This window comes from Stigmatopora argus, chromosome 19, assembly GCF_051989625.1.
Source record: "Stigmatopora argus isolate UIUO_Sarg chromosome 19, RoL_Sarg_1.0, whole genome shotgun sequence".
NCBI classification, from domain to species: Eukaryota; Metazoa; Chordata; class Actinopteri; order Syngnathiformes; family Syngnathidae; genus Stigmatopora; species Stigmatopora argus.
In genome coordinates, this window is record NC_135405.1 from 7,797,481 (window position 1) to 7,824,439 (window position 26,959).

At 36.5% G+C, this 26,959-nt stretch overlaps 5 protein-coding genes across 6 annotated transcripts; 3 read left to right on the top strand and 2 right to left on the bottom strand.

The window, feature by feature from the left end:
• Positions 1-409: 409 nt before the first annotated feature.
• grcc10 (gene rich cluster, C10 gene) lies at positions 410-2,320 on the bottom strand. Its single transcript, XM_077586568.1, has 4 exons — positions 2,180-2,320; positions 1,874-1,927; positions 1,035-1,211; positions 410-757 (listed from the first exon to the last, which is right to left on the bottom strand). Exons 2-4 carry the CDS (start codon positions 1,923-1,925, stop codon positions 618-620), a joined length of 369 nt encoding a protein of 122 aa, XP_077442694.1. The 5' UTR covers positions 1,926-1,927; positions 2,180-2,320; the 3' UTR covers positions 410-617.
• saysd1 (SAYSVFN motif domain containing 1) lies at positions 2,035-3,473 on the top strand. The gene is made up of 2 exons (XM_077586567.1): positions 2,035-2,586; positions 3,086-3,473. Exons 1-2 carry the CDS (start codon positions 2,428-2,430, stop codon positions 3,398-3,400), a joined length of 474 nt encoding a protein of 157 aa, XP_077442693.1. The 5' UTR covers positions 2,035-2,427; the 3' UTR covers positions 3,401-3,473.
• Positions 3,474-3,630: 157 nt separating this feature from the next.
• bpnt1 (bisphosphate nucleotidase 1) lies at positions 3,631-7,773 on the top strand. The gene is made up of 9 exons (XM_077586565.1): positions 3,631-3,973; positions 4,628-4,749; positions 4,910-5,014; positions 5,223-5,330; positions 5,666-5,714; positions 6,423-6,514; positions 6,603-6,800; positions 7,021-7,126; positions 7,211-7,773. Exons 2-9 carry the CDS (start codon positions 4,630-4,632, stop codon positions 7,360-7,362), a joined length of 930 nt encoding a protein of 309 aa, XP_077442691.1. The 5' UTR covers positions 3,631-3,973; positions 4,628-4,629; the 3' UTR covers positions 7,363-7,773.
• Positions 7,719-24,642, bottom strand: LOC144064995 (phospholipase B1, membrane-associated-like). Its single transcript, XM_077587927.1, has 42 exons — positions 24,619-24,642; positions 19,399-19,446; positions 19,250-19,310; positions 19,148-19,182; positions 18,963-19,047; positions 18,851-18,902; positions 18,697-18,762; positions 18,362-18,427; positions 18,220-18,281; positions 17,745-17,820; positions 16,997-17,104; positions 16,679-16,753; positions 16,522-16,593; positions 15,800-15,874; positions 15,633-15,693; positions 15,202-15,260; positions 14,683-14,756; positions 14,551-14,594; positions 14,360-14,468; positions 14,119-14,170; positions 13,884-13,964; positions 13,751-13,816; positions 13,572-13,672; positions 12,896-12,977; positions 12,724-12,828; positions 12,505-12,600; positions 12,303-12,374; positions 12,138-12,215; positions 11,903-11,963; positions 11,776-11,834; positions 11,522-11,589; positions 11,393-11,436; positions 10,738-10,837; positions 10,517-10,568; positions 10,357-10,437; positions 10,161-10,226; positions 9,986-10,080; positions 9,824-9,905; positions 9,653-9,757; positions 9,481-9,576; positions 9,305-9,379; positions 7,719-8,398 (listed from the first exon to the last, which is right to left on the bottom strand). Exons 2-42 carry the CDS (start codon positions 19,421-19,423, stop codon positions 8,114-8,116), a joined length of 3,207 nt encoding a protein of 1,068 aa, XP_077444053.1. The 5' UTR covers positions 19,424-19,446; positions 24,619-24,642; the 3' UTR covers positions 7,719-8,113.
• LOC144064228 (uncharacterized) lies at positions 8,150-26,933 on the top strand. 2 transcript variants are annotated; one of them, XM_077586569.1, is made up of 15 exons: positions 8,150-8,256; positions 8,845-9,086; positions 10,508-10,617; positions 15,162-15,284; positions 16,587-16,681; positions 17,039-17,216; positions 18,288-18,456; positions 19,383-20,823; positions 21,494-21,554; positions 22,045-22,099; positions 22,188-22,241; positions 22,330-22,872; positions 24,544-24,631; positions 26,076-26,237; positions 26,836-26,933. In XM_077586569.1, exons 8-12 carry the CDS (start codon positions 20,801-20,803, stop codon positions 22,443-22,445), a joined length of 309 nt encoding a protein of 102 aa, XP_077442695.1. In that variant the 5' UTR covers positions 8,150-8,256; positions 8,845-9,086; positions 10,508-10,617; positions 15,162-15,284; positions 16,587-16,681; positions 17,039-17,216; positions 18,288-18,456; positions 19,383-20,800; the 3' UTR covers positions 22,446-22,872; positions 24,544-24,631; positions 26,076-26,237; positions 26,836-26,933. The 2 variants fall into 2 exon arrangements, 1 of the variants encoding a protein (XP_077442695.1); XR_013296738.1 differs by lacking the exons at positions 8,150-8,256; positions 8,845-9,086; positions 10,508-10,617; ... (8 more) ...; positions 22,330-22,872; positions 24,544-24,631 and adding an exon at positions 24,698-24,771.
• The last annotated feature ends 26 nt before the right edge of the window (positions 26,934-26,959 follow it).

Here is a 26,959-nt window from a genome sequence, read left to right on the forward strand (position 1 = left end):
ATCTAATCCCCAACTTTCATGTTTTGGCAGGCTTTGAATCACAGGTTTGCACTAGTTATTTATTTAAGTAAACGGAGCACTTTAATGGAAACTATTATTGGAAAGGGGTCACCATTTACTGCTATTGTTACTTTAATTGCCAAACTTGAAAGAAAAGAGGATTTTTATGGTGGTTATTTTTTAAGTCGATTTGTAGAACATTTTAGGCAAGCAAGTGCATTTTTTTAAAGTTGTTGTTGCCTGAATACTTAATGCAATAATAAATGTATAGCTGAACACTCACAATGAGGCATGTTCTTGTAACATATAGAATTAGTTATTAGCTCAAAATCAAAAAATATTGCACATATAGGGATATTCCCTTTTTAAAAGTATGTTGATAAAATCACAACAGAATCCATTACAAAAATACAACACAATGGCATTTATTGACGTAGAGCATAGAAAACAATTGGAATGCAGATCATGGAAATCTTAAAAAAAAATGATAAATACAACAAACACTTGCATGTGTTTAAAAAAACTGACCTAATAGCAGCCTTCAAAATTAAGGCCTTGAAAAAAGAGACATAACAGCATTTCCATAAATCCTGCAGACATTTTGGAATAAATATATTTTATGAGGCTGTGATAGCGCTCCCTATGGGTGGTGTTGAAAGCGGTGGCAGAAGGAGAGCCTTGAGTTTAGCAGACATGGCAGCTATTTCGGGGTCCTGGGTTTCATACATCTTCACCAGTCTAGCAAACTTGAGGACACCTTAAATGAGAAATCCAAGGTTAGTTCATGGACTAGGATAGACGTGCAATTGATTTAAACCCCCAAAATAGGCTCTAAATACTCATTCTGTGCCATTTAATAACCAATTTAGGTTTGACCTATACGCCCTCAATGGCAACCAAAGAGTTAAACACTTCTATCTAGTCTGGTGCCATATAATAGAAGCAACTTGTTGCAAAGCCACACTTTTAATTTTTGTAGTATCATGTATTTTAAACTGTACCATATTGGGTACGCTCAAGCATTTTGGTCTCACCTTCTCCTTCGTTGTTAAAACCGTATGCTTTGATGACTTCCTGTTGAATTAGCGTGGCCACAGGGAGAACCAATTGAAGCATCTTGCCCATATCGTTGCACGCACTCTCTCGTGCCTCCTCCATTCTCACTGCATTTTCTGGCACGGAGAATGCCTGGATCACCTCGCTAAGCACCACTGAGACACACAAGAACATGTCTGACCTTACACAAAGTCTCATGAATTGATATAGGCCCTCCTTTAATTAAGCCTTGTCCGTGTGCCAACCTAAAGGTACAGAAATTCATTCATTTTCTGTACCGCTTATCCACACGCAGGGTGCTGGAGCCGATCCCAGCTGACTTCTGGCAAGCTGAATCGGTAGCCAGCCAATCGCAGGGCACAAGGAGACAGACAACCATTCACGCTCACACTCATACCTATCTAATCTGCATGTTTTTGGTATGTGGGAAGAAACCAGAGTACCTGGAGAAAACCCACACAAGCCCTGGGAGAACATTCAAACTCCATGCAGTGAGGACCGACCTGGGATCGAACCCACGATCCCAAAACTGTGAGACCAACGTGCTAACCACTGAGGTACAGGAATTCCAATAATGTAAATTCCAACACTTATGCTAAAGTAAATACACTAACTTACTACTAGGCTGTAAAATGGTTTTTTTCTGTATTATACAGTGACACATCGAAATGGAACAGGGACAATTTCATTTTAAATTGTGTGCAATTCGAATCAGTCTATATGTTTTTAAACCTATTCTGGTGATAATATGGTCACAGTTGTAACCAAGAAATAACAACATACATTTGTTGATTTAGGACACAGATGCTAAAGTTACCTCTGGTTTGTTCTACAGTCAAAGTGGGCTGTTGTGCTGGTGCAGAAGCCATATCTGGAATGACATTAATGACAGAAAATACGACATTTACAATCACACTTCACAAATCAGATGTAAATTATAGGCGGGGGAGTACAGTTAATTATATATTAGTATACATGTACTATTGACATCACGATGAGTTCGTCGTCTTTTCGTTTCAAAAGCCCGATCGCTGGCTTATTATGCTTATTCAAAAGTCCCCCAATACGTCAGATGAACTTAAACATCGTATGGTTATATAGCATATTATAATATGAAACTCACCCAAGGATGAAAAGGGACGCTTGTAAGCTAAAAACCTCCGCGTTTCACGGCACTAATTTGCGACAGGCTTTTACGACACTTAGTCCGACTTCAGGCAAATACGCTGGCAAAAGTAAACATCACAGGGGTGACACGGAAATGTCACTGAAACGTGGTTGCAAAGCATTTGTTAACGTTGGTATTGTCGATCGACTAAATGGATCTACTTTAGCCGAAAGCTAACATATTTTGACACGTTTCTTTTCGCAATGGAGCGTAAACTTGCAAATTTCAGGGCTCGGCGAGAGGCTAAAAAAGCTTTGATGCAGGAGCAGTTTGCTTTCCCCGTTCCTGCAACAAACACGAAAGAGCCTGCAACTATAACGCCACAGTGTGAAATCGAATCCGAACCCAAATCCCAGCGAAAGGTGACTATTGTCTCTTTTAATCGTTTATATTATTGTTTTAACATGTATCGGAAATTAATCAAGGCATCATGATATTCTTTCTAAGTTCCTTTTTTGAAATGAAATACAATATTTTGATTTGCTCGACTATTGTGTTGCCATGACAACTAGGTTGTAGTGGCCTCATAAAAAGTCATAATTAATTAGATCTCTCTTAAAGGACCAGGATGAAGGCACAAAGTTATTCTTGTCCATGCCAGTGTCAATACTACTATTTTTTTCAACTTGTTTTCCCTCAAACATTTTTTTCTGTTTAAAATGTTAAAAAAAAATATGTTAACCCTCAGCATGAATGCCATGTTGTGCATATTATGTTGTTGTTGTGTACACATTTTGCACTCTTCGTCGATTTTCCTCACATATTCTAATATAAAGCATGTGAAATTTGAGTCAAGCAATATAAGATAGAGATATTTCTTTCAAATGTTAGTGTTGATTCATTTGCTCATGTTTTTTGCAGGACTATTGTGACTGGATCCTGCAAAGCAAGTGGGGAAGATGGTTGGCAACGAGGAACCTCCACAACATCACCCTGCTCAAAGTCTTGCTATGGGTGGTCCTGCTGGGGTTTTTTGTTGAACTGGATTTCGGCTTGCCCTTCTTCGTGATCTCTCTCTTTTACTGGTTGTACGAGGGACTACGTGACTCTGGTGAACGGGAGCCCGGGGAGATGAGCGCGTATTCAGTCTTCAATCCGGGTTGTCAGGCTTTACTGGGCACTCTCACCGCAGAGCAGATGGAGGCAGAGATGGGCTTCCGCCTTCCAAACAGCTGAAATGCCTCCAAAATTGCAAATGAACCCTCATGTGAAATCATGAATTCATTAAATTCCATTTGTCTATTGACAATTCATAGCTTCTCAAAATCACTGTGTCACTTAGGAAAACATGTCATTTTATGAAATTCGGGTTTTCAAATTACCTACCCAAAACGTGACCATAAAAAAATGTGAGTTTTGTCTCATATAATCTGGTCAATATTTTGAATAATCTCTGCACAGTGAATTAATAAAATAGGCTTTTAATTTAGGAAAGTTTAAAGTTTAAACAAAAATAGGGAAAAAATGCGATCATTTTGTTGACAGTCCTTTTTCAATTTCACCAAAGACCGCTAGAGGCAGTGTCGCCTTTTCATATGATAAGACGCCGGTTACACACAAATAAGAATGACAGTATTAACACTTCCGCATTTGTTTACCAACGAGTCATTACACGAAAGACTCACTCGTGGAAGTTAACTATCTTGTAACTCACTTAACTCTTCTGATGCGTTTTTTTTCTACTAGCGTCCATTTCAAATTAATGTACACTAACTCATAACAGCCGGCCTTGTTTGTGTTGGCTTACTGGTAAGTAATACTCGTGTACTTCGGCATTTGTGTTTTAAGTGAGCTCCTGTTACACGTGTTTTACAGATGAGTATCTACAATAAGCGATCGCGAATATAGATATTTCTTTTAAACGCCATTGAAGATGCTAGACGTCCAAACCATGATTGGGCGTCTGGCGCCGTCAATGGCACTGAAAAAAAGCATCCACCGTCAGACCTCTCAGTTTAAATGAATTGGACACCCATGTTTGTTAATCGTGTTAATGGGTGTGTTTTTAGGATCACGGGGGTGTTGTGTACTATTGGCGTTTCTATTCGACCCCGTACTTAGAACGGCACGTGTTCTTTTTGTCCTGGAGGATTTATTTGATTAAGACACGGAAAACAGAAATCGGATCGCAGGTCAGTTGTCAATTTCTTCGTTTACATATATAGACCACTAGAGGGTAGTAATGAGTAGACTTTCAAGACAAGCGTGGGGTGTGTAACAAATACAAGACTTGAATGATAAAGGAAAAAGAACATATGATTACTCTGAATAATGTAAATAGGGTTATAAATTGGTGAGAATATACTTTGAATTTATATGACAGTATATAGAATGTGTTCATACAAAGAGTACATCAAAGCAGAGATTATGATGACAACTAAATGATGGGTTTTGATACTTCAGTAATGTCTGGGAGTCCTGCTGTGCTTCTTCGCCTGGTGGCCTCGGCTTACACAGTGGCTGAGAAAGCTGGAGACATTGTGAGGAAAGTTCTCCACCGTGGAGACCTTGGCATAGTGGAAAAGGTGAACCCATGAATTGAAATGATTTTGATCTCTAATCCATTTAAACTGAGGGTGGCAGTGAGACCTCCAACCTCAAATGGATTGGACGACTAGCATTGTGAAATGCAGCCATTGAGTTAAAATGTCAAAAATGAGACCTGTTTGTCTACATTGTTCTTAGGAGGGAGCTCATGATCTGCAGACTTTAGCAGACAGGCTTGCACAGCAGAGCATTTGTGCTTCACTGTCCAGACGTTTCCCCAAAATCACAATTATTGGTGAGGAGGTGAGTGTGTCTTAAAAAATTCAATTTAGAATCAGCTTTTTTCTCCTATGTTTCTAAAACATGCCTGCTTAGTTAAGCAATGACCCTACAATGATTTTTAACACTTCTATATGTGGCTGTGATTGGCTGATGATGAGTCCAGAGCATGCCCCAGCATCCTAGAAAACCGATCCAATTTAAACTAGTATATTCAAATGAATCTATGCAGGAACTTCCAGATGAGGAGGTCACAGAGGACCTGATTGAAAATGGCCAATCAGAAGAAATTCTTCACAAAGTATGTCCAGCAGAATACAGTGGATTGAAAGAGGAGGAGGTAACAACTTGTAGAACATTTGCTACTGGGTTCATGTTTAAATGTAACTACTACAGTTGTGTAGGTTTTTCAGATTTTTCTTTACATACGACAACAATGAAAATCAGGGGTTGAAACGTACACGTTTTGACACGGGACTAATTTGTTGAAATAGCCATTTGATTTAAAAAAAAATAATATAGTAAATGTGGCTGAACTATTGTGTTCTGTGCGCGTTTGTGCAACTACCTGCACTTGACTTTGAATGGACTTTGACTGAGTTTTTGACTCTCAACTTGTAGTTTTGAAATTTGAATTTAGAACACTGGTTTGTTTCTGATTCTGTCTTCTATCAGCTGGTTGTTTGGGTGGATCCAGTGGATGGCACCAAGGAGTACACTGAAGGTAAGTCTGGTTTATAAAAAAACATATTTTAAAATAGATTTGTCATAGTATTAACATGATTATAGCAAGTAGCTTGTCACTAAATTCAAATTTAATGAAGCGGCTGCACTGCAGATAAATAGTGACATGCTAATAACAGTTTTCTAATCTAGTTAGCAATTTTATCTGTAATTACAAAATGTGTGTAATAGAGTATATTTGTTTTGTTTTTAAAGCCTACATCATACATTGTGGGTTTGGATTAAAATTTTGTCTTATCCCTCTAATCGTTGTTTTTTTATGTAGTATTAATTGTTATATTTTTACTGTTTTGTTTATAATCAAAATAGAAAAATTCTAGTTTTCACCTTCAATCACTTGTATGAATTATTATTGTTAAAGAATGTTATTCCAGTTACTACGAACATGTGTTATTGGTGTTTTTAAGCACACATTTTGCTTTCATTTTAAATTGAATCATTTATTTGTTGTCCTATATTTTTAATTATTAGTATTCATATTTTATATTAGTTTTTATGTTTTAATTTATTCATCCAGCATTTCACATTTGTACCTTGCTATTATTTCTCACTTTTGTCCTTATTTAATTTAGAGTTTTAGTAGAAGCATTTTGTCCTGAAATGATTTGCTTTCTACTTTAAAGTACATTGCATTTTTTTGTTATGTTTTAATTGAAATTTTAACTATCTGTGTTGCCATGCACTTTAGGGCTCCTCGATAATGTCACAGTGCTGATTGGAATCGCCTACGCAGGCAGAGCAATCGCAGGTGTCATCAACCAGCCTTTCTATAACTACCAGGTCCAAGCCCAACTTTAAAAACTTGTCTTTTTTCTTCATCAACTCATGCATTCTGTTTTAGTCACTCAAGATTCTTTTCTGTCGTTAGGTTGGGCCCGGGGCGCACTTGGGGAGAACCATGTGGGCCATGCTCGGCCTGGGTGCCTTTGGATTTCAGCTACAAGAAGTTCCGAATGACAAACGCATAGTCACTACCACCCGTTCTCATAGCAACAAGATTGTAACAGACTGTGTCAATGCAATGGAACCTCATGAGGTTATTAGAGTGGGCGGAGCTGGAAACAAGGTAGGGAGTGTGGTCTATTGCTTGTTTTTTTTATTCAAATGAAAAATGGATTATTATTTACATTTGCAAAGACAGAAAATCTTAGCTGAAATAGTTGCCTTATTTTAAAAAAAAATCAGACTGTAGGTGATGTTTTAAATAAGGGATTTGAGATTCTTTTACACACAAACTTTTCTATCTCAACTTGATAAGTTTTAACGAGTAGGTCATCTGTCTGTAGATCATTCAACTAATTGAGGGCAAGGCGTCTGCTTACGTCTTTGCAAGTCCAGGAACCAAAAAGTGGGACACGTGTGCTCCTGAAGTTTTCCTGCACTGTGTTGGAGGTATGAAAAATCATTTTTTTGCAAACAGCAAGGACATCATAATTAAAATAATTTTCAACTTTACATGTTCTTTTTCTCTACCAGGTAAACTAACAGACATGCATAATAATCCATACCAGTATGATGCTAACGTGAAGCGAATGAACTCCGCCGGCGTGCTCGCGACGCTCCGAAATCATGAATACTACGCCAGCAGAGTGCCTCAGTCGGTGCTGCAAGCCCTCAAATCTGACTGAGTAGTATGTTGTACTAATGTCAGTCATTGGTGTAACTGCAATGGGTATGTATTTTATATTTAATGTAGAGCAGTGAGTCAACTGTAAATTTTATTTAACAATAAAATATCTGCTCATTATCTTCATACGGTTATGTCAGTATTCCCAAGTGAGAACCTAGGCTGTTCTTCTCTAAACCGTTTGAATTCTGGTGCTTAATGTTTCATCTCTTGTTGCACAATTTGTTGTTTTCCTACAAGGAAAGGTGAATACCAAAATTAATTAGTTATTATAGTGTTCTGTCCAGGACATATTATATTGTATGTAACAGTTTTTTTTTTTTTTATTTTACTGTTCATACACCTGAACTAAGAAAAAAGAAGTATATCACTTGTAAACATTATTGGTTTAATAACAAAGCTACAATCCTTAGCTTGAATGATCCTTATTGTATTTATATATTAGAAAAACTACAAAAATAACACAAGAAATAAATACATATATTCAAATCAGTCATAAGATAAACTTGGAAAAGATTTCAATATTCATGGCCATATACATATTTGACAACAATGAGTAGTGGGGGAAAAATAGAACTATTTGCACCTCATTGGACATTTTGGAACCAAAGTGCTTTAAAAAGGGTTTTATCCCAATTTTAACTGGTGCAAGGTATGCCTCCTTTAGTTATTCCTTTGTTCCTATCGCATGTCCTCGCACAACACAGCCAAATATGCACCATACTGGCACTGAAGCCACTCATTCATTGCATTTACAATCCTGTTATTTTCATTGCTACAGGATCTTCTGTTTTTCTTTTATGTATCACAAAAGTGACCACGAGCCAGGTAGTGATAATGCCCAGCAGTAAACCAACAAGTCCAACTACAACTGGAACCCACACCGGTTGATTGGGTGCGCACCGAGGCACGAATAATGATGGTGTTGTACTGCTTTGCCATGTAGTTGTTGTTTGTGTACTACTGGTTGGGGAAGTTGTGGATGTCTCGGGTGGACTTGGTGCACTGTTGACTTTGGTAAAGATGAATGGACTGTCCTATTAGAGGGGGAAAATATGGACAGTTAATTTCAATTCACTAGATGGGCATACTGTAAGGCATTTAAAATCATAGCATTGTCATTCAAAAACACCAAATGATATATGAATTATAGTTAATTATCTTCTTCCCCTTACCTAAATCTCCTTAGCATTCATTGGGAAATTAAAAATATATATACTAACAACTCGTATGAATAAACTGGGTTCATAACTTCATATTGTATAACTAGATGTATTGAACTAACTTTAAAGGTGGTTCAGTTCATGAGAATTTGTTGATGTAATAGTACAGAGGGTCAATGTTTTATTTTTTTTTATTTTTTATGACTGACTAAGCAGAGATCGACATTCTTTTTTATTGTTATTGTGTAATGATAATGTAGAGACAGATACATTACATGTAAGTCTCATCTCATTTTCTGAACCACTTTATCCTCATTAAGGTCACGGGGGTGCTGGAGTCAATCCCAGCTGTCACACAAGGAGACGGACAACCATGCATACTCACACCCATACCACGGGGCAATTTAGAGTGTCCAATCAGCCTACTATGCATGTTTTTGGAATGTGGGAGGAAACCAGAGTACCCAGAGGAAACCCACGCAGGCCCGGAGAGAACATGCAAACTCCACACAGGTGGACCGACCTGGACTTGAACCCAGGACCCCAAAACTGAGGCTGACATGTAAGTACATCACTATATTGTAAGATGCATAATATTCAATAGTTTTCACTTCATTGCATTGCTTTTACTGACTTTACATGCTTATTTCCTGCTTTCATACCAGAATTCGATTAGATAACTTTATTCATCCCGTATTCGGGAAATTGAATTGACCTATTGTGTAAAAAATAAAAGGAAACGTCTTAGTATCAATGCTCCTTTGCACATGATTTCTATACCTGAGTAGGACAGTGAATCTTGGAGCGGTCATAAGTGAAGTTGTTATACGCCTGTTTCCTGCCAACAGGTTCCAACTGTTAAAAAAACAATGGAAAAAAACGTATTTTAAAAGCATTTCAAATGATAAAAATGCAAAAGAATCATGCAATAAAATGTTAATGGGTGGATTACTCACCATATTATTCCACAATCCTATGGCCATCTCAGCATGAGCTCGCTCACTGATGTGAAAACAGTCCACAGAAAAGAAAGTTGTATCTGCTTCCCCCTCCTTGTCAAACCAAAGAAAACATTTGTTTTTAATTTTACAAGTTGAATTAAATATATCATATATTTCCTAAACTTACGCCTATATGAGGAATGAAGGAGTTATGTAAAAATGGCTGCAGAACAACAGCAAAGTCTTCTTTCCCATCATAACGAGATCCGGATATTAGATGATGGATTTCAGTCTATGGGGGAAAGTGTATTTTTTTTAATCCAGCGGAAATATGGTCATGAATACAGTTTTAATATACCTGGTAGTCAAGATTGATTTGTTTAATGTTCTCAATCTCTGGGGAGTTTTCAGTTGGGTTAATAACACAAGGACAGGAAGTTCTGGAGGAAATGAAAGAAAACAAAACACTTGAAAGTGTGTTCTAAGATCAAGAAAATGAATGTTGACTTTCAAAACAAACCTTTGAAGTAAGGAACATCCTAGTGTATCTTTCCTGACCTGTTTTAATGTGTCTATTTCCATGACCTCTACTAGATTTACAAATAGTCTGGGTACCTGTGCATGCATAAGAATAGACATTTAAAAAAATTGGGACTCTATAAGGATTGGATTTGTGATATTATTATACAATTTACCTCCTGGTAAAGTTTGTCCAAAGCCAGCATCAGATTGTGACTGTAATTTCTTGGCGACAGATTATTCTGTTGAAATTAAAGTTGCATAATCACGTGATTGCTTCACTATAAAGGGAAATATTTCTCGGGAATGGAATCTATAATATCTGAAATATATTTGGATGTTTTTTGTGTGTGTGTGTGTTAAAGCACTTACTTGATCAGTGCAATAATGGCAAAGGTCGTTCCCTCCAACAAATATTGTCAAAAGTTTCCAGTCCTTGTTAAAGTTCACATCCTGTATGAACAGATTCACATATGATTCTCAATAACTATAAAGTATAATAAATGTGTGTTCTTCTTTTTAGAGGACTTACCTCGTGTTCTCGCATGGCTTTTATGAGAATTTCCACTTGGCTTTGGATGTCCCTGTTATGATCAGATGCAAGAATAACATGAGGCAGACAACTACAATCATGTAAGTACTACTCTTTTACAGTTAGTTAGTTTATTGGAACAATAACACTTTCTAATATTTGTGTTATATTCCTATTTGAATCCAATTTTAAAAGCAAGTAAGAAGTAAACGTTAACATACAAGGCTTTGGCTCCTGCTGCAGCCATGTTGAAGCCCTTCTGTCTTGAACCCTGACCTTTAGAGAAGCCTTTCAGGGCCGAATTGAACTTCTTTAAAATGTCTGAGAAAACACACAAATACACCTGTTAAAAATAAACAAATCAAACGAGAACATGAAAACAATGGGGAAAGGTGAAATGGTAAATCAGCCTGAGCAGAGATTAGAAACCAGAATCTTGCTCACTACCTATCATTGTCATGTTCCAACTAGTCCTACCAAGCAAGAATTAAATAGAAAAAGTAGGATTCTGGTTATTTTCTGACTGTTTCTGAAGGTTGAAGAACAACTCGTCAGACGACATTGTAACACTTAAATAATGTAGATCACATGTGTCAAAGTGGCGGGACGGGGGCCAAATTTGGCCCGCCGCATCATTTTGTGTGGCACGGGAAAGTAAATCATGAGTGCCGACTTTCTGTTTTAGGATCAAATTAAAATGAAGAGTATAGGTGTCTATTAAATTTCCTGATTTTCCCCCTTTTAAATCAATAATTGTACTTTTTTAATCAATGTTTTTCTGTGTTTCATGAGATCTGGTCACCATGAATGTGGCCCGCCAACCAAACTGGGTTTGACACCCCTGCTCTAGATAAAAGTGGTCTGTGTGATCCATACTTGGTAGCGTTGTGACGGTATCTAAACTGCGGTCCCCTCCAATACTGTATGAAAAGACAAAAGAAAAAAAATAGCATGGTTATCCATTCAAGACAGCATCATTCAGCATCCTTGGTTGGTGTAGTTTACCTCCAAGACACGCCTTTGTATTCTCTGCTGAGCTCTAAAAGATTCTTTGCTTTCGCACCAGTGCCGGCCTGGGTCCAAATGATAGACAGAGAAAGGGAAAATGTAAGTAGCCATAAAACAAAGGACCATTAATTTATCAGTAGTCACAGCGACTTCGTGAGAAAGCTATATAACTAACTGATAAGGTGGTTTAATGATAATTAATGGTGTTGCTGTTGTCAGTTATTCATTCATTCTATACATTTGAAACTAACCGTTATGGAATCTCCCAATGCTGCCACCACCTTAATGTCTGCTGGTCTTAGCTTGTGAACTATAAAAATACAAGGAGAATGTCATGAATTGTTTCAAAAGATTTCCTGGTTGTCCACTGTATCTCACCTGAAGTTGGCTCCGAGGGTGATGGTACAAGGTCCACACAAAAAAAGTCACTTCCCCAGTTCTGGAGAAAATGTCATTCTTAAAAAAACTTTTCGTCAATGGGTTCAAAGGCAGACATTTTACTATGATCAATTTGCAGAGATCATTTTTGTGGTTCAGTCCAATTGGTGTTTAGATGCATCATGTCGTGTCTGTAAAGTACTTTGTAAATGCAATATATTTTGTATATGCTTACTTTATTGGGTGCTGGTGTTGGTTCAGGACCAGCATACGTGTAATTGCTGTTATGATAGGTTCGGATGAATGGTGAAGTCTATGAACACAAAGATAAAGATTTCAATATCACTGCGTGTTACTGCGCACAATACTTAGGTAAGATCATTTACTTTAACTGTCCCACCTTTGAAGGGCATTTCAGTTTCAGGTCTGTGGTAAAATTCTGTACAGATGTTTTGTTTCCAAGTGGTTCCAGCTGAGGAAATCAGAAAAAAAGAGAGTAATATTAATCATGTAGGAACATTTCTGGGTTGTAAATTGAAAGCTATTCTAGATATACGGAACTATAGGTTAAAGGGGAATATCGTAGTGTGTCAGACTGCTACCATATTGTTCCATAAGGAGCGTGCCATCTGAGTTTGGGCCTTCTGGCTCAGGTGGAAACAGTCGGCACTGAAGTAAGAGCGATCAGGGCGGCCATCCTGGAACAGAATAACGATCAGAAATTCAATTTATTTACATACAAGAAGTCACCTATGACTTTAACTTAGTATCGAGTCATTTTTTTATGCTTGAAGTGAGATCTAAATGATACAACTACCGACCGGTAGTTTGGGGACGACGATGTCTCGGAAAAAAGGTTGGATGACCACCGTGAAGTCGGTCCGAGTGTCGTAACGACTGGATTCGATCAGCTCGCTCAGCATGGACTGTGAAACAGACGGCAGTATAATCGTTCCATCACGTCACGCAGTTTGGCTTTATATTCTGCGTTACCTGATAATTTCTATTTAGTGCCTCTAGTTTTTCCATTGCTGTCGAGGTGGTCTTTGGTTGGATTACACATGGGCATAGAATACTGCAAAAGAAGGAAAAAGGAGGCAATGGGAAGACATGTTAAATAGCGTAATTTACTGTTTTATATGAACGAGTTGACATTTTGTTTTCATCCCATTGGGGATTATGATTCATAAAAGTTATTTTCCTATAAAGCAGAATACAAATCAACACCAGAAAATTTGCAATAAATGGTAACTAATCCCCCATAAATATAAAATGTGCATTGTATCTCTAGCTAAAATAATTCTGCTAAAATTATCTGAAGTTAGCAGGGAAGAAGACTAATTTATAGCAATATGTTTAGATTTTTCAGATTTAGATTTTTTTAGTATTTTAAGCACAGTGTTGATATTCAGTGGTTGACATTAATATTGCATGGTTTTTTTTTTGTGGAATGTAACTTATGCACCACTTTTGATCAACATTTAAGACTACAAAGCTATAATTATTTTGGAGTGTTAGTTGATGTCATTTTTTTTTTAATTCCTGTACAACATTAGGAGAAGAATTGGAGTCAGGATAGTTATGGCTGACACATTTTTTTCTTCTGTGTATGAGTGGCTAATTTTGAATGTAGTGGGGCTTTAAACTGCAGTAGTGATCTGATACTCACTTAACCAGCCAGGTAGGGCATTTTAATGAGGCATCCAAATGCATTTCTCTCAACGGGATAATGTGCAGGGGTTCGATTAAGTTAACCAGAGCTCGGGGCACCTGGCACAGATGCACGGTAATCCAGATCAGTCAAACCACCATGTGGAGATAGTTGAGCGGCATTTTGTCTACTTTTACCTCTTTGTGAAGTAAATCCAGACTTTCTTGGACATTTTTCACATAATTCTCCATGGAATATAAGTGCTGTAAAGATGTGAAATCAAGCAGTCAACTATTTTCATTCTCTTTCTTTCAAATTAGAAGTACTTACAGAATTGTAGCAGTAGTCGCAGATGTCATTTCCGCCGATAAATACAGTGATGATTTTCCAGTCTAAATCAAAGTTGATGCGCTATGACAGAAGAATTTTAAAGATGGAAAATGTTCAGAGGAGGAATTTTATAGTGTATCTTACATACACTATTATCCTTTAACTTTTTTTCTGCAGAAGTAAATTTTGTTTTGTTCTTTACTCGATTTCTCATGGAACAGATTTGTGTACTTACAGAGTCATTCTTCATCCTTGCCACAAGAGCTCGCACTTGAGCTGGCATGTCCCTTTATCATGACAAACACATGCAGAGACCAATTCTTATGATAATTCAATTAGCATGAAGCACATACAGTAGCTCAACAGGTCCATAATAGGTTGTCCTGTGCTCGTGAAGCCAAACCAAGACTCAAAGAAGGACCATTTTCTAGTTTAAAACAAATAATGACAGTGAGCTAGTATCTGGGATGACTTACTTGCTTTTTGCTCCAGCAACAGCCTGGTTGAAAAAAGCCTGAGGTGTAAATTGTTTCCCTTTTCCAACAGAGTAGCCCGTAAGATTGGCATTATAATGCTTTAATATATCTATTAGAACATAAAAACAGTTTCAAGATTTCAATATAATACAATCAATTAAAATCAAGAATTATTTTAAAAAAAGTCTTACTGGGCAGAGTTGTTACAGTTGTGAGGTTGTCATCTCCACCAACACTAAATGAAGCATTAAAATGTTACATTTTGCAGCCTGTAGTAAATGGTTTTTTTTTAATCTTGAAAAAAAAAGCAAAGTTTGAAGCACCTCCAGGATAAACCTCTGTATTGAGTCAGCACATCCAGAACGTTGCTCGTGCTGGAGGCAATTCCGTTCCCTGCCTGTGACCAAAAATCAAAACAAAAAAAACAAAAAAACATTCTTCCATATATATATTTTTAAATATGATTTATGAAAAACTGTCGACTTAAAACCTCACTTATGTCACATTGCAATGTATATAAACTAAAACTGTTATATATATTAAAGCCAAATTTCAATTGTTTCAACTATTGTTAAGATGGAAATGACTAAAACAGATTAATATTTTCTCCATTTGTCCTATGGCCTACTTTCAAAATCCATTGTTTTAAATATATGAACTACACGGACCTATCTCTCTTTTAGAATGATACAAAACATTGTTTTATTTACATTTTCTGATAAGCAATAGAGACTTATCTGCTGTTCGAAACGTTCCATTTCTATATATCCCTTAACACAACACCTTTACAATCTTTTGACAGCTTCTTCTGCCCTTTTGAAACCACGATCAGATTCACTTACCGTCAAAGAGTCTCCCACAGCAGCAACCACTCTGATATCTCCTGGCCTGAGTTTATGCACTGATAAAATACAAAGAGCAACAGGTACAATTTCAGATTTATTAACTAAGCGGCACACGTGCAATGTACTAGACAGGGCAATAAACTAAAGAAAACTTGGAGATAATTCATCAGTGGTGGGAAGTAACCAATACAGATATTCAAATATACTAAATCTATGGTATATATTTTTAGTTATGTTACTTTTTATTCTCTAATTATTCAACTAGAGAGAAATATAAGAGAGTGAAAATGTGGGTTGACATCTTTGAATATTATTACATGGGCGTTCAGTTTTAGGAAATAGTCAACTGTGCAATTCAGCAATGGGATTTGATTTGGGAAATGAATTAATTAAAAAATAAATGCTAACGCCACATTCTAGCCACTTACCAGAGGTAGGTATTGAGTCCGAAGGGCTGAAGTCGTCACAGGGCATCGGTGTGCCCATATTCTGAGCAGAGGAATACAACACATCAAGAATCAGAACTAAACAAGAAGCACACAACATTGCCTCAAAGGCTCCCATTTGGCTCAAAGTGACACAAAAGACCACTTACTGAATAGATGAGAGCATCTGTGTTGCCACCGTGATTTGTAGGAGAGTTTCCCTCCGTCCTGAGGAAGGGACGGTCCTTTTCAGGGGAGGGCAAAGAGAGACAAAGATGATCCATCCTAATTTTAGACACTTGACACATACACTTTTTTGCAATCTTTCAACCCAAGTTGAAAATACAGGAATGTAGTAACAAATACATATTTATATCCATTTGATTAAACAGAATTGTAAAGTTGTAATTTTGTCAGAAAATATTTAAAATAAAATCAGAATTGTATTGGGAAGAAAAGCTTCAAATTGCACCTGGGATTTATAATAAGAAAAGTTTAAATATTTTTTGAAAATCTGTAAATATAGTAATATATTACAATAAAAATTAATTTGTAATCCAACTACATAGAAAAATAATTTTCATAAATATAACAATTTCAACTTCAATTTACCAAATCAAGTATTAAAAGAAATAATTCCGATTTTTTAAGATTAAATACATATGTATTGAAGCTTCATTAAAGTTAACTCCAACTGAGCTGTTCAATGGCACTGGCTCATTCACATCCATCCCACTAGGTAACGTGAATATTCATGATTTCTACTACCATCATTTAACATGACGGCCCACTTGAATTATTCCCCAAATGATGGTTACAAAATAGTTCCATCAAACGCAACCCCATTATTGTGCTGCTCCCTTTATAACACCTCAACCTCGTCGGTACTCACCACAGTTGGACATTGCAAAGCAATTACATTTCCATTGTCGTCTGTGTTATGTTTGTCACTTGCAGGCTGCAACTGAAACACAGGATTGACACAACAATGGCCGAGTGAGTGTGCTTGAACGGAAGGGGGCATTGCTGACACTTTGGTTGGTCCTCACCAGGTTCGTCCACAACTGCACTGTCAGTTTATCAATCTCTTGTGACGCTCTTGACCCAGATAGAGGCTTCCCAATCTGTGTGTAAGGCACCAATCAATATTATGCACTTGGCGCTATGCTTGTTACAAAACAACCTTTTTGTGATTAGGATGTTAGGCCACTTGTGGCATTGTTAAAGCACTGTAAAGAGAGTTTTCAGTCAGCATGGTAGCTTCTCAGTAAAAGTGAATATCGTCACCTAAAAATATTCTTTGGCTCCTTAATAACATTGTAATAATTCTCCTTACTTCAGTGACAGAAAGATGTAAGAGGACTCACATTAGATGAAGAGAAGTATGTGATGAGAGGTTTATCTTGCAGGATGACGCTGAAATCATCTTTGTCATTGTACCAGTGTCTCTTCAAAAGAAGTTCATACAAAGACACCTAAAAGAAGAAAAAAAATGCCTTGAGTTCCAGAAATTTAATGGATAAAAAGGCAATCATTGCAGTTTCAGCAATAGATTCTGAAAAAGAGACATTTCGATGGCTAAAAAGGGTGAGAAATTCTGTTTTAAAAAAGTGTGCTTTCAAATTATCAATGTTCTTTGCACAAACATAAAAGGACACTAATTGTTTAGACAAGTAGCCTTATCTGTTATTGTTCAGGGAGCGAATGTTATCTTTTGTTTTTACAACGGCTGTACATGATGTATGCACATCTAAATCTTTTATATCACATCACCCGTATTTAGCGCCGTCACATATAATTCCTATCTTGTGAAAATTTGTCGTCTCTATTTCAAGCCACCCTTCCAAAAAAAAGCACACTAAAAACTATGTAATTACGAGAATCAGTAGTTTAGCACCTGGAGAACCCTCATGCGCCCTGTACTACACCTTATTGAATTGTCTTATACAGAATTGCACCATTAATTAATTATGTGCTCTGCATGGTTTCTTATCTAATTGACTAATACTTTACTGACCTACCTACAAAATATTGTGCACAATGTTAATTATGCAATCCTAATTTTCCAAGCGTAAGATTTAAAGATGAAAAGATAAACATTAAAATACAATATACCTGCAGAGTGTGGGTCAACATGGCTTTTCGAAGTTTAATCTCTCCACCTTGATTATTTCCTACGCATGCACACATCCTGTCATTAAAAAAAACACTTGATTGTGATGTGTATCCATAATATGGATGTCATTACAACATTATTGAAACTGGTTAGGAGCAAAGAAAAGCAAAGATGAGACGTGTCATATGTCGTTATGTGCTAGAAATGAGTGCACATCTTTGTACATTTTATTCTATGGGAATAAATTAACAATACTGAATATTTCACACTATGCAGCAATGTAAAGTACTCTGTGTATTAGAGAGTACATTGGATTTATAAGCTGCTTAGTATTACTTTCTTTCCTAGCCAAGTGTAGTTTTCAAATTGTTTGTCCTATGAAAACATGCATAAAAAATACTTTATTTACAAAAGTGTGAAGGATAAGATCACTTTTGTGAGATACTCTACTGAAATAATTCCCTAAACACATACTTGCTTTGCAGATTGTTGCTGTTTCCATCCCATAATGCAACACTGACAAGAGTCTTCTTCAACTGTAGGACAATTGGACGGTCAGACCAATCAAGAATGACGTCACTTTTGATAACATGAGATCAGTTGATAGAATGCCAACCTGAGCACGCAGCAGCGCCAAGGCAGCGTCCACCTCACCGATCATTGACGTGATAACGGCCCGAACCTGCAAAGACAAGCACAACGTGCATCAAGGTGACCTGAACCTTTTCTTTATCTCACAGCAGCCATCAATGGACTCTTAGCTCCGCTTTTATGGCATTATTTGATGCAAGATGCTGATTGTACCGTTGAGATGATCGATAATCTAAAGTTAAATTATCTGTACATCTCGTCATTCCAATTGAAATTGACCTTTTTAAACTTTTCCATTAGATTCACCATTATTAAAATGAGCATTGTGGGAGTAGACCTCTATTTTGTATGCACATTTACCTCCTGCTGGTTGCAAGCACAGAATTGATCCACTTGCACAAAAAGTAGAAGCAGCTTCCAAGATTGCTAAAAAAAAATCAAGATAAGAATTTGAAAGGATTTATATTTTAAAAGACAAGCGTATCATATATAAAGTATGGATTACAAATTGTACCTGACTGTTTTGGAGGTAGAAAGATGCCTTTTCTGCTTGCTCAAGCAGTGTCCTACAAGCAGAACATTTGTAAAATGTAAACTTTTATTATATGTTAGACAAATATTTTTACCATTCTCTTCCAAACGGAGGGGCATTCATGTTAGTTTCTCCCAAATACGCATCCACCAGTCCAGGACTGAACGTATACATCAGCTCTGATAGAAAAGAAGAAAAGAGAACTAGTACACAAGTTCTGAGTAGTAGTTCAAATGTGCATGTTTCATCTAAAACATGCTGTGCTAAAAAAAAGTTCACCTTGAAGTCTTGATATTACAGTGGACAACTCAGTGCTACAATGGAAAAGAACATGTTGACTGTTTGCAGATTATGACACAAATGTGTGATGATAAAACTCACCTGTGTCTATGCAGTCCAATCGATGCTAAAACTTCCACATCTGCAGGCTGTACACTGTTTACTAAAGATTTAAAAAAAAAAAAATCTGAATAATCATGCATCTTTTTAAATTCTGTTGAATGTGATTGAACAGAGTCTGCTGCAAATACCATTCAAAGGAGGGTGCTGGAGCATCTGATCACAAGGCAGCCCATTAACTGGTGAGAGAAAATAAATCCAATATTTCTATACATTGACCACATTTCTTTATCCTCACTTTTCCAATGAATATTCCCAAATCCAACACATATAAAAATGATTTAAAAACGGACCTGTTGTCCAAGAGAGCTCAAGGAAGGTGGCTATAAGAAGCAGAGGAATCATCTTGTTTCTAAATATTAGTGATCTTTTTCTAGAATTAATCCAAATCGATCATCCCCCAAATTCTTTCTTCTGCTTTCACTGTCAGACGCTCAGGACTGAATATCTATTATCAGTTGTACCTGGGCTTTGTCGTATCATATATCATAAATGTTGGATGGGGTGGGCCTTTCGCACTTGTTCTTAGCATGTCGTTGGATAAGAGAAGCCATTACTCTGATTAGACACTTAATGGCGTTTTATTTCCATATAGTGAAAGTGGACTAATCCTTAACACATTAATCATTGTAATTTTGCTACGGTATTATTATTATTACGTAGGTTTTTCTAGTGCTGAATGCCCGAATGAAAATGCTTTAGTAACTTTACTGGCACTTCATTTTTGTTTTGGATCTTAGTAAGTGGGTTCCCGCAGTATGTTGTTTTCTTAAAAAAAATGCTTAGAAGGAACCACCTTTAACAGTATATTATTATGATTGTAAAATTTTGGCACAGATAAGCATTTTAAATTGTTTTGTAGAAAAATAACCTTGACCTGGACTTTAAAACCAGCACATTCCCTGCTTGTCTGACCTTGAGAGTATTCACTTCCTTATGGATAAAAGTAAAGTATTAGTGTGTTGCCCCATTACATGATGCTGTTATATTAGATTAGCTGTCATCAACAGCTATAAAAATCACGTTTCAGTTTTTTCATATGTGAAAAGAACCCGTTTTTCAGGTGAACAGGTGTGGTAACACTCAAATGCATGCGACACTTTCAAAATACATGAAATTGTTGTTATGATAGTCTGCTCATTTTTTATGCCGTCATCACACTTTAGATTTTTTTGTTTTGAAAGCTAAAGGGAGGTCAAATTACTTATCTAATATACTGTGCTGTATTGTGTGATGCCATTTATCAATATCTATGTCATGCCTTTCTAGTAGTATCAGCCACTCTTAATTAAAAAAATAGTGTTTATTAGTAGTAGTTAAACTTGGCTAGGATTTTTCAAAATGTCAATATCGGCGTGAAAAATAATATCACAAGATTTTTGTGGGGCAGAACTTTGACTACATAACATAAGCAACACTAAGATATGACTTGATTGTATAAACTAACCATTTATAAAGGAGCATCATGTTCTGTGCTTTCATTTCTTAAAGAGAAAAACCCTGAATTCCCATCATGCGTACAATCCTGAAGATATGATTTCTTATCATCCCTCAAGGTGAATGAATAACTGATTATGAACATGTGGTGGCGAACTAAGATAAAGTACTGTGCATGGGATTCTCATGAATATTTTTTCTCATGTATTATGATGACCCTGCCTGAAATAAGAAAGCAAAACAGAATACATTCCTTAATTTATAACAAAAAAAAACCTTGTTGTACAGTCTGAAAATTGAACATCTGGTCCAACGGTGTAGTTGTAGTAGGTCACTTTAGTGCCACAACAAGATAATCTGTTCAACGTATTGTCTCCACTAGAGGTCCTTAACTTGGAGGTGGACTTGGTAGTTAGACTGTCGTCCTTGTCTATGCTATATTGTATCATGGAGTTGCATTTAAGGCACATGGCATACAATTTATATAGCTAGTTCAAAATAAAAACTCCTTTATTCTGAATAAAAATACTTTAAAAGTTACTATTCCTTGGAATATACATTTTTCTAAATTGTAGTATAACTCTACTCTAATGAAATATCAATAGATGTACGTTGGGGCACGATTAAAAGAGCATTTTTATCTTACGATAAGGTATCACACACATCGTGTGCCCCTTTGTACGCTAAACTGGCATTGCCGTTTCAAACAGGAAAGGGACACAAAAAAAGGCATGTTTATTGTGCCATCCGTGTAATGATGTGTTGTTTTTTGGATTACTAATGTTGTAGAGCAGATCTGAACTCCACCCGTTTCACTGGAGCTACTGGCCGTGCGTTCCTATTGGACAAGGTGAGCCAGTGGAATATGTATTTTTGTGGTTTATTATTAACAATCTATGGAGCAACTAGTAAGTTTAAGAAGAACAGGGTCAAAGTGCTCTTGGATTTCTCAGCTACAAGTTCCTCTACAAAGGGAGGGGATGAGCAAACAACTCGGGCTGGTTTGCCAAATAACGTGTGTATGTTGGGGTTTTTTTTATGGGTGTGTGTCAGTTGAGACATGCACGAGAGAGTGTTTTGTTCAATGGGGTGAGGAAATTGACTTCGGCTGACTGGAAAATTGTTTTGCTGAAAAAAATGACTATGTCTTTGTTTTAATGAAAAAAGGTTCAGCCATATACTGAACTACATAGTGTAGTTATCAGTTAAGCAACACCGGGATTCGAACCCCAGCTGCCCACATGGCAGTCAGGTGAACAAACCTCTACGCCATGAAGTGGCCACACTCTACTTTGTCATTATTGGAAGGTCTTGACTACACATGGTTGTTTCTATTTAAGGAAAAAAATGATTCATACCTGGGATTTGAACCACACCTGCCCACATGGCAGTCAGGTGAACAAACCTCTACACTATGAAGTGGCCACACTTTACTTTGTCTTTATTGGAAAGCATTGACTACACATGGTTGTTTCTATTTCAGGGAAAAATGATTCCTTCCTGGGATTCGAACCACACCTGCCGACATGGCAGTCAGGTGAACAAACCTCTACACTATGAAGTGGCCATACTTTACTTTGTCTTTATTGGAAAGTATTGACTACACATGGTTGTTTCTATTTAAGGGAAAAATGATTCCCAAATGGGATTTGAACCACACCTGCCCACATGGCAGTCAGGGAAGGGAACCACTACACCACGAATGGCCACACTTTATCTTGACATTATTGGAAACCCTTGACTACACATAGTTGTTTTATTTAAGGGAAAATGACTCCACACCGGGAGTCGAACCACACCTGCCCACATGACAGTCAAGTGAAAAAACCTCTACACCATGAAGTGGCCACACTTTACCTTGGCATTATTGCAAAGTCTTGACTACACAAGGTTGTTTCTATGTAAGGGAAAAATGATTCCCAACCGGGATTCGAACCACACCTGCCCTCCTTCCCAGTGGTCTTGGAGGAACTCGCTGGTTGATTTCTCGACTTCGGCACTGCAAAATTGTTTCAACCAGGAGGTCGACGCCACACGTGTGGCGTATGTATGTAGGCATACGTGTACGTATGTGTATGTATTGTATTTGCCATCATGGTTTTCTCTTTTCCGCTATGTTATTAATATCTACGGGGAATTGATTATGGATGCTTCCCAACACGAGCGAGGTAAGCCACAATATCTCCCAGACTGTAAGTTTTTATGTAGTATGTATGTATGTGTGTGTGTGTGTGTGTGTGTGTATACACGCATATACACTGGTAAACCAATTTCACCAAATATTGAGTAACATTTGACTTAGTATTTTAAATCTACTCACAATTATTCCAAGCCATTAAAAGTTTAAAATATGACACGCAAAGAATGCTTCATTGTATTGTATACAATAACTCAGTGGTGGACCATCAGGGCCTGCAAGGCCTTCTCTGTTGGTCTAAAATAATATCTGAAACATAGACTGATGTTTATTATATTTTGTCCATGAATATTTATGATGACCATGTATAGTGAGGCTTTTTTTCTTGCAAAAATGACCATGTATAGTAAGGCTTTTTTGGGGAAAATGACCATGTATAGTAAGGCTTTTTTCTTGTAAAAAATGACCATGTATAGTAAAGCTTTTTTCTTGCAAAAATGACCATGTACAGTAAGGCTTTGGGGGGGAATGATGATGTATAGTAAGGCTTTTTTCTTGCAAAAATGACCATGTATTAAAAAAGCCTTACTATACATGGTCATTTTTACAAGAAAAAAGCCTTACTGTACATGGTCATTTTTGCAAGAAAAAAGCCTTACTATGCATGGTCATTTTTGCAAGAAAAAAAGCCTGACTATACATGGTCATTTTTGCAAGAAAAAAAGCCTTACTATACATGGTCATTTTTGCAAGAAAAAAAACCTTGCTATACATTGTATAGTAAGGCTTTTTTTCTTGCAAAAATGACCATGTATAGTAGGGCTTTTTTTCTTGCAAAAATCACCATGTATAGTAAAGCTTTTTTTCTTGCAAAAATGACCATGTAGTCAAGCTTTTTTCTTGCAAAAATGGCCATGTATAGTAAAGCTTTTTTTCTTGCAGAAATGACCATGTATAGTAAGGCTTTTTTCTTGCAAAAATGACCATTTATAGTAAGGCTTTTTTGGGAGAAAATGACCATGTATAGTAAGGCTTTTTTCTTGAAAAAATGACCATGTATAGTAAAGCTTTTTTTCTTGCAAAAATGACCATGTATAGTCAGGCTTTTTTCTTGCAAAAATGGCCATGTATATTAAGGCTTTTTTCTTGCAAAAATGACCATGTATAGTATTTAAATATTTATATATATTTTTCTAAATGGATTAAAAGCCCTGAATATTCAGTTTTTTATAGATCTAAAACAATGTTTATTTTAGCTTTTGTTAAATATATTTTTAGATTTTACAAAATGATTTTTTAACTAAAAACAGAAAAAAATGATTAAAAAATGACAATTATTGATTTAAAAGGGGAAAAATCAGGAAATGTAATATACATCTATACTCTTCATTTTAATTTGATCCTAAAACAGAAAGTCGGCACTCATGATTTACTTTCCCGGGCCACACAAAATGATGCGGCGGGCCAGATTTGGCCCCCGGGCCGGCACTTTGACACATGGGTTAAATGCTTCAATATACACACATCTGGAAGCAGTGCAACCAGGGGGAAAGCAATGAAAGGAATCTAACAGACAATTTGGAATTATGTAATAAGTATTGATGGACAAAATATAATATATGATTCAGATATTTCTTAGGCCAGCAGAGAAGGCCTTGAAGGCCCTGACGGCACACCACTGCTAATACGTACTGTTTTACAGCATCAAGACCACAAAACTCACGACTATTCTACGTCATCTTCAAAACATAGACAATGAGTATGGATGACAAATCACCTCTTGGAGCGCGGTAAGCAAGCCACCATCTTTTCCACTTTCAATGTGGTTACGCCCATTGTTGACGCAACTGAGTTAAATTAAGCGCATGCGCAGTAACTGTTCCTTTTGCAAGCCTTTTCCACGCTGACCGTCGACGATCACACCATCGGGGTAAGGATTAGAGCAATTCACTGGCCAAAATGCGTTTTTATCACACTATTGGGAGATTTTTCAGCAATCAATTGAGCCCGAAACGTCTACAAATCTCTTAGTTTAATGCCAGATTTAACACACCGTCGAAAATTTAAGTTTGGGCTTCTTCGACCGGCTGTGTGCCGTATGTTACTAGTTAGCATTAGCGTTAGCGTCACGATTTGGCTTAAAAAGTATGTTGTCTGTTTTCTCTCCATTATTGGAGTCGTGTAGCAAGACTTTAAATTTAATCAAACAACGCCGAATGACATGCAGACTGTTGTCTTGTATTTAATGAGCGTTTTCATTGCGATTGCTAAACACCCTTTTCCGATTTGTAATTGTATTTTTTACAAAAAAAATCAGTAATCCAAAACTGTTAAGCCTACTTTCGCCTACCTGTTAACGTTAGTCTGTATATTTAATCGCCGTATACAAAACTGTTAAGCCAACTTTCTCCTAGCTCAAGGGTGTCAACGTGGCGGCCCGGGGGCCAAATCTGGCCCGCCGCGTTATTTTATGCGGCCCGAGAAAGTAAATCATGAGTGCTGACTCTGTGTTAGGATCAAATTCAAATGAAGATTATACATGTATATTATATTTCCTAATTTTCCCCTTTTTAAATCAATAATTCCATTTTTTAATCCATTTTTTCTTTGTTTTTAGTTCAAAAAGCATTTAGTAAAATTTAAGAATACATAAAATATATATATAAATTCTGTTTTCCACTATAATATTGAAAATATTCCCAAAAAAATTTGTTTCCTTTTGAAATGAAAAACAAATTATTATAAGATATTTCCACTCATGAAAGAAAAGCTCAAACAATAAAAAAAACTGAATATTTAGGGCTTTTGATGCAGTTTTTTAAATCCAATTTAAATGGAAAAAAACATCAAAATCTTATTTCAAAAATGGTCCGGCCCACGTGAAATCGAGTTGACGTTATTGCGGCCCGCGAACCAACCCGGGTTTGACACCCTTGTCCTAGCTGTTAACGTCAGTCTGTATATTTAATCGCATTGTCTGGAAAAGGGAAAATAGCACTTAGCACTCGCTAACTTATTTTCATTATTTATCTTGATCGTTTATTAAATTTCTTGTAAGATTTCTCTATCCTGTAATTGTTTGGCAACCCCCAAATACCTTGGTTAAATCAAGTTTTCCCTGTTAAGCATCAAGATAAAACTATTTCCCCCTAAAAAAACAACTAAGCCTATCTGTTGAATCGCCAGTCTCTATATATTCTAACCTTTGCTATTTTTTTTTTTTGCACGCAACAGGCCCGAGAGATCTTCCTCGCAGGTTGCCCACTTGAAGATGTCTCCCTTGCATCATATGGTGTCTCTGTTCTTCTGAAAATCCAAATTAAATAAAAGCCTAAATCATCATGGTGATGTTTCACTGGCCATTCATTTCCACAGCTCTTTGACTAGATCTTTAAGGTAAGAAGGGTCTCATTTAACGTTGGAGCAGGAATTCCAAGTGTTTATTCCCCCATTTTTTTTTCTAATTTTATTTTCTAAGTGTTTATTCCCCCCATTTTTTTCTAAGTGTTTATCCTCCCAGTTTTTTTTCTAAATTTATATTTCCATTTTTTTCTAAGTGTTTATCCTCCCAGTTTTTATTTTCTAAGTGTTTATCCTCCCAGTTTTTATTTCTAATTTTATTGTTAAGTGTTTATCATCCCATTTTTTATTTTCCAAGTGTTTATATTTCCAGTTTTTTTTCTAAATTTATATTTCCAATTTTTTCTATTTTTTAGTGTTTATTCCCCCCATTTTTTTCTAAGTTTTTATCCTCCCAATTTTTATTTTCTAAGTGTTTATCCTCCCAGTTTTTTAAGTGTTTATCCTCCCAGTTTTTTCTAATTTTATTTACTGTATTTATTCCCCCCATTTTTTTCTAAGTGTTTATCCTCCCAGTTTTTATCTCCTAATTTTATTTTCTGTGTTTCTTTCCTAATTTTATTGTTAAGTGTTTATCATCCCATTTTTTTTGTAAGTGTTTTTTGTTCATTTATAACCATGTCTTCATCTGCAGGTGGAGAAAAGACTGGCCTCAACAGTTCAATGTAATGTCAACTCCTAAGTGTGCTAAAGTTGAAATGTTTACCCATTAATAAAATGTTTTAACTTGGATTGTTACTTGCATTTTTGTTTGATAA

Excerpts from the sequence above, each read along its gene's own strand:
- grcc10 (XM_077586568.1), bottom strand. The coding sequence starts at position 1,925 with ATGGCTTCTGCACCAGCACAACAGCCCACTTTGACTGTAGAACAAACC. Across the intron at positions 1,212-1,873 it reads GACTGTAGAACAAACCAGAG|TGGTGCTTAGCGAGGTGATC; the intron begins GTAACTTTAGCA and ends TGTGTGTCTCAG. Across the intron at positions 758-1,034 it reads TTTTAACAACGAAGGAGAAG|GTGTCCTCAAGTTTGCTAGA; the intron begins GTGAGACCAAAA and ends TTCTCATTTAAG.
- bpnt1 (XM_077586565.1), top strand. The coding sequence starts at position 4,630 with ATGTCTGGGAGTCCTGCTGTGCTTCTTCGCCTGGTGGCCTCGGCTTAC. Across the intron at positions 5,015-5,222 it reads TCACAATTATTGGTGAGGAG|GAACTTCCAGATGAGGAGGT; the intron begins GTGAGTGTGTCT and ends GAATCTATGCAG. Across the intron at positions 6,515-6,602 it reads AGCCTTTCTATAACTACCAG|GTTGGGCCCGGGGCGCACTT; the intron begins GTCCAAGCCCAA and ends TTCTGTCGTTAG.
- LOC144064995 (XM_077587927.1), bottom strand. The coding sequence starts at position 19,423 with ATGCTCCAGCACCCTCCTTTGAATG. Across the intron at positions 19,048-19,147 it reads TGTAATATCAAGACTTCAAG|AGCTGATGTATACGTTCAGT; the intron begins GTGAACTTTTTT and ends CTTTTCTATCAG. Across the intron at positions 18,763-18,850 it reads TCTACCTCCAAAACAGTCAG|CAATCTTGGAAGCTGCTTCT; the intron begins GTACAATTTGTA and ends ATTTTTTTTTAG.
- LOC144064228 (XM_077586569.1), top strand. The coding sequence starts at position 20,801 with ATGATTTCTTATCATCCCTCAAG. Across the intron at positions 20,824-21,493 it reads ATTTCTTATCATCCCTCAAG|AGCAGATCTGAACTCCACCC; the intron begins GTGAATGAATAA and ends CTAATGTTGTAG. Across the intron at positions 21,555-22,044 it reads GTGCGTTCCTATTGGACAAG|GAAAAAAATGATTCATACCT; the intron begins GTGAGCCAGTGG and ends TTTCTATTTAAG.
- saysd1 (XM_077586567.1), top strand. The coding sequence starts at position 2,428 with ATGGAGCGTAAACTTGCAAATTTCAGGGCTCGGCGAGAGGCTAAAAAA. Across the intron at positions 2,587-3,085 it reads AACCCAAATCCCAGCGAAAG|GACTATTGTGACTGGATCCT; the intron begins GTGACTATTGTC and ends TGTTTTTTGCAG.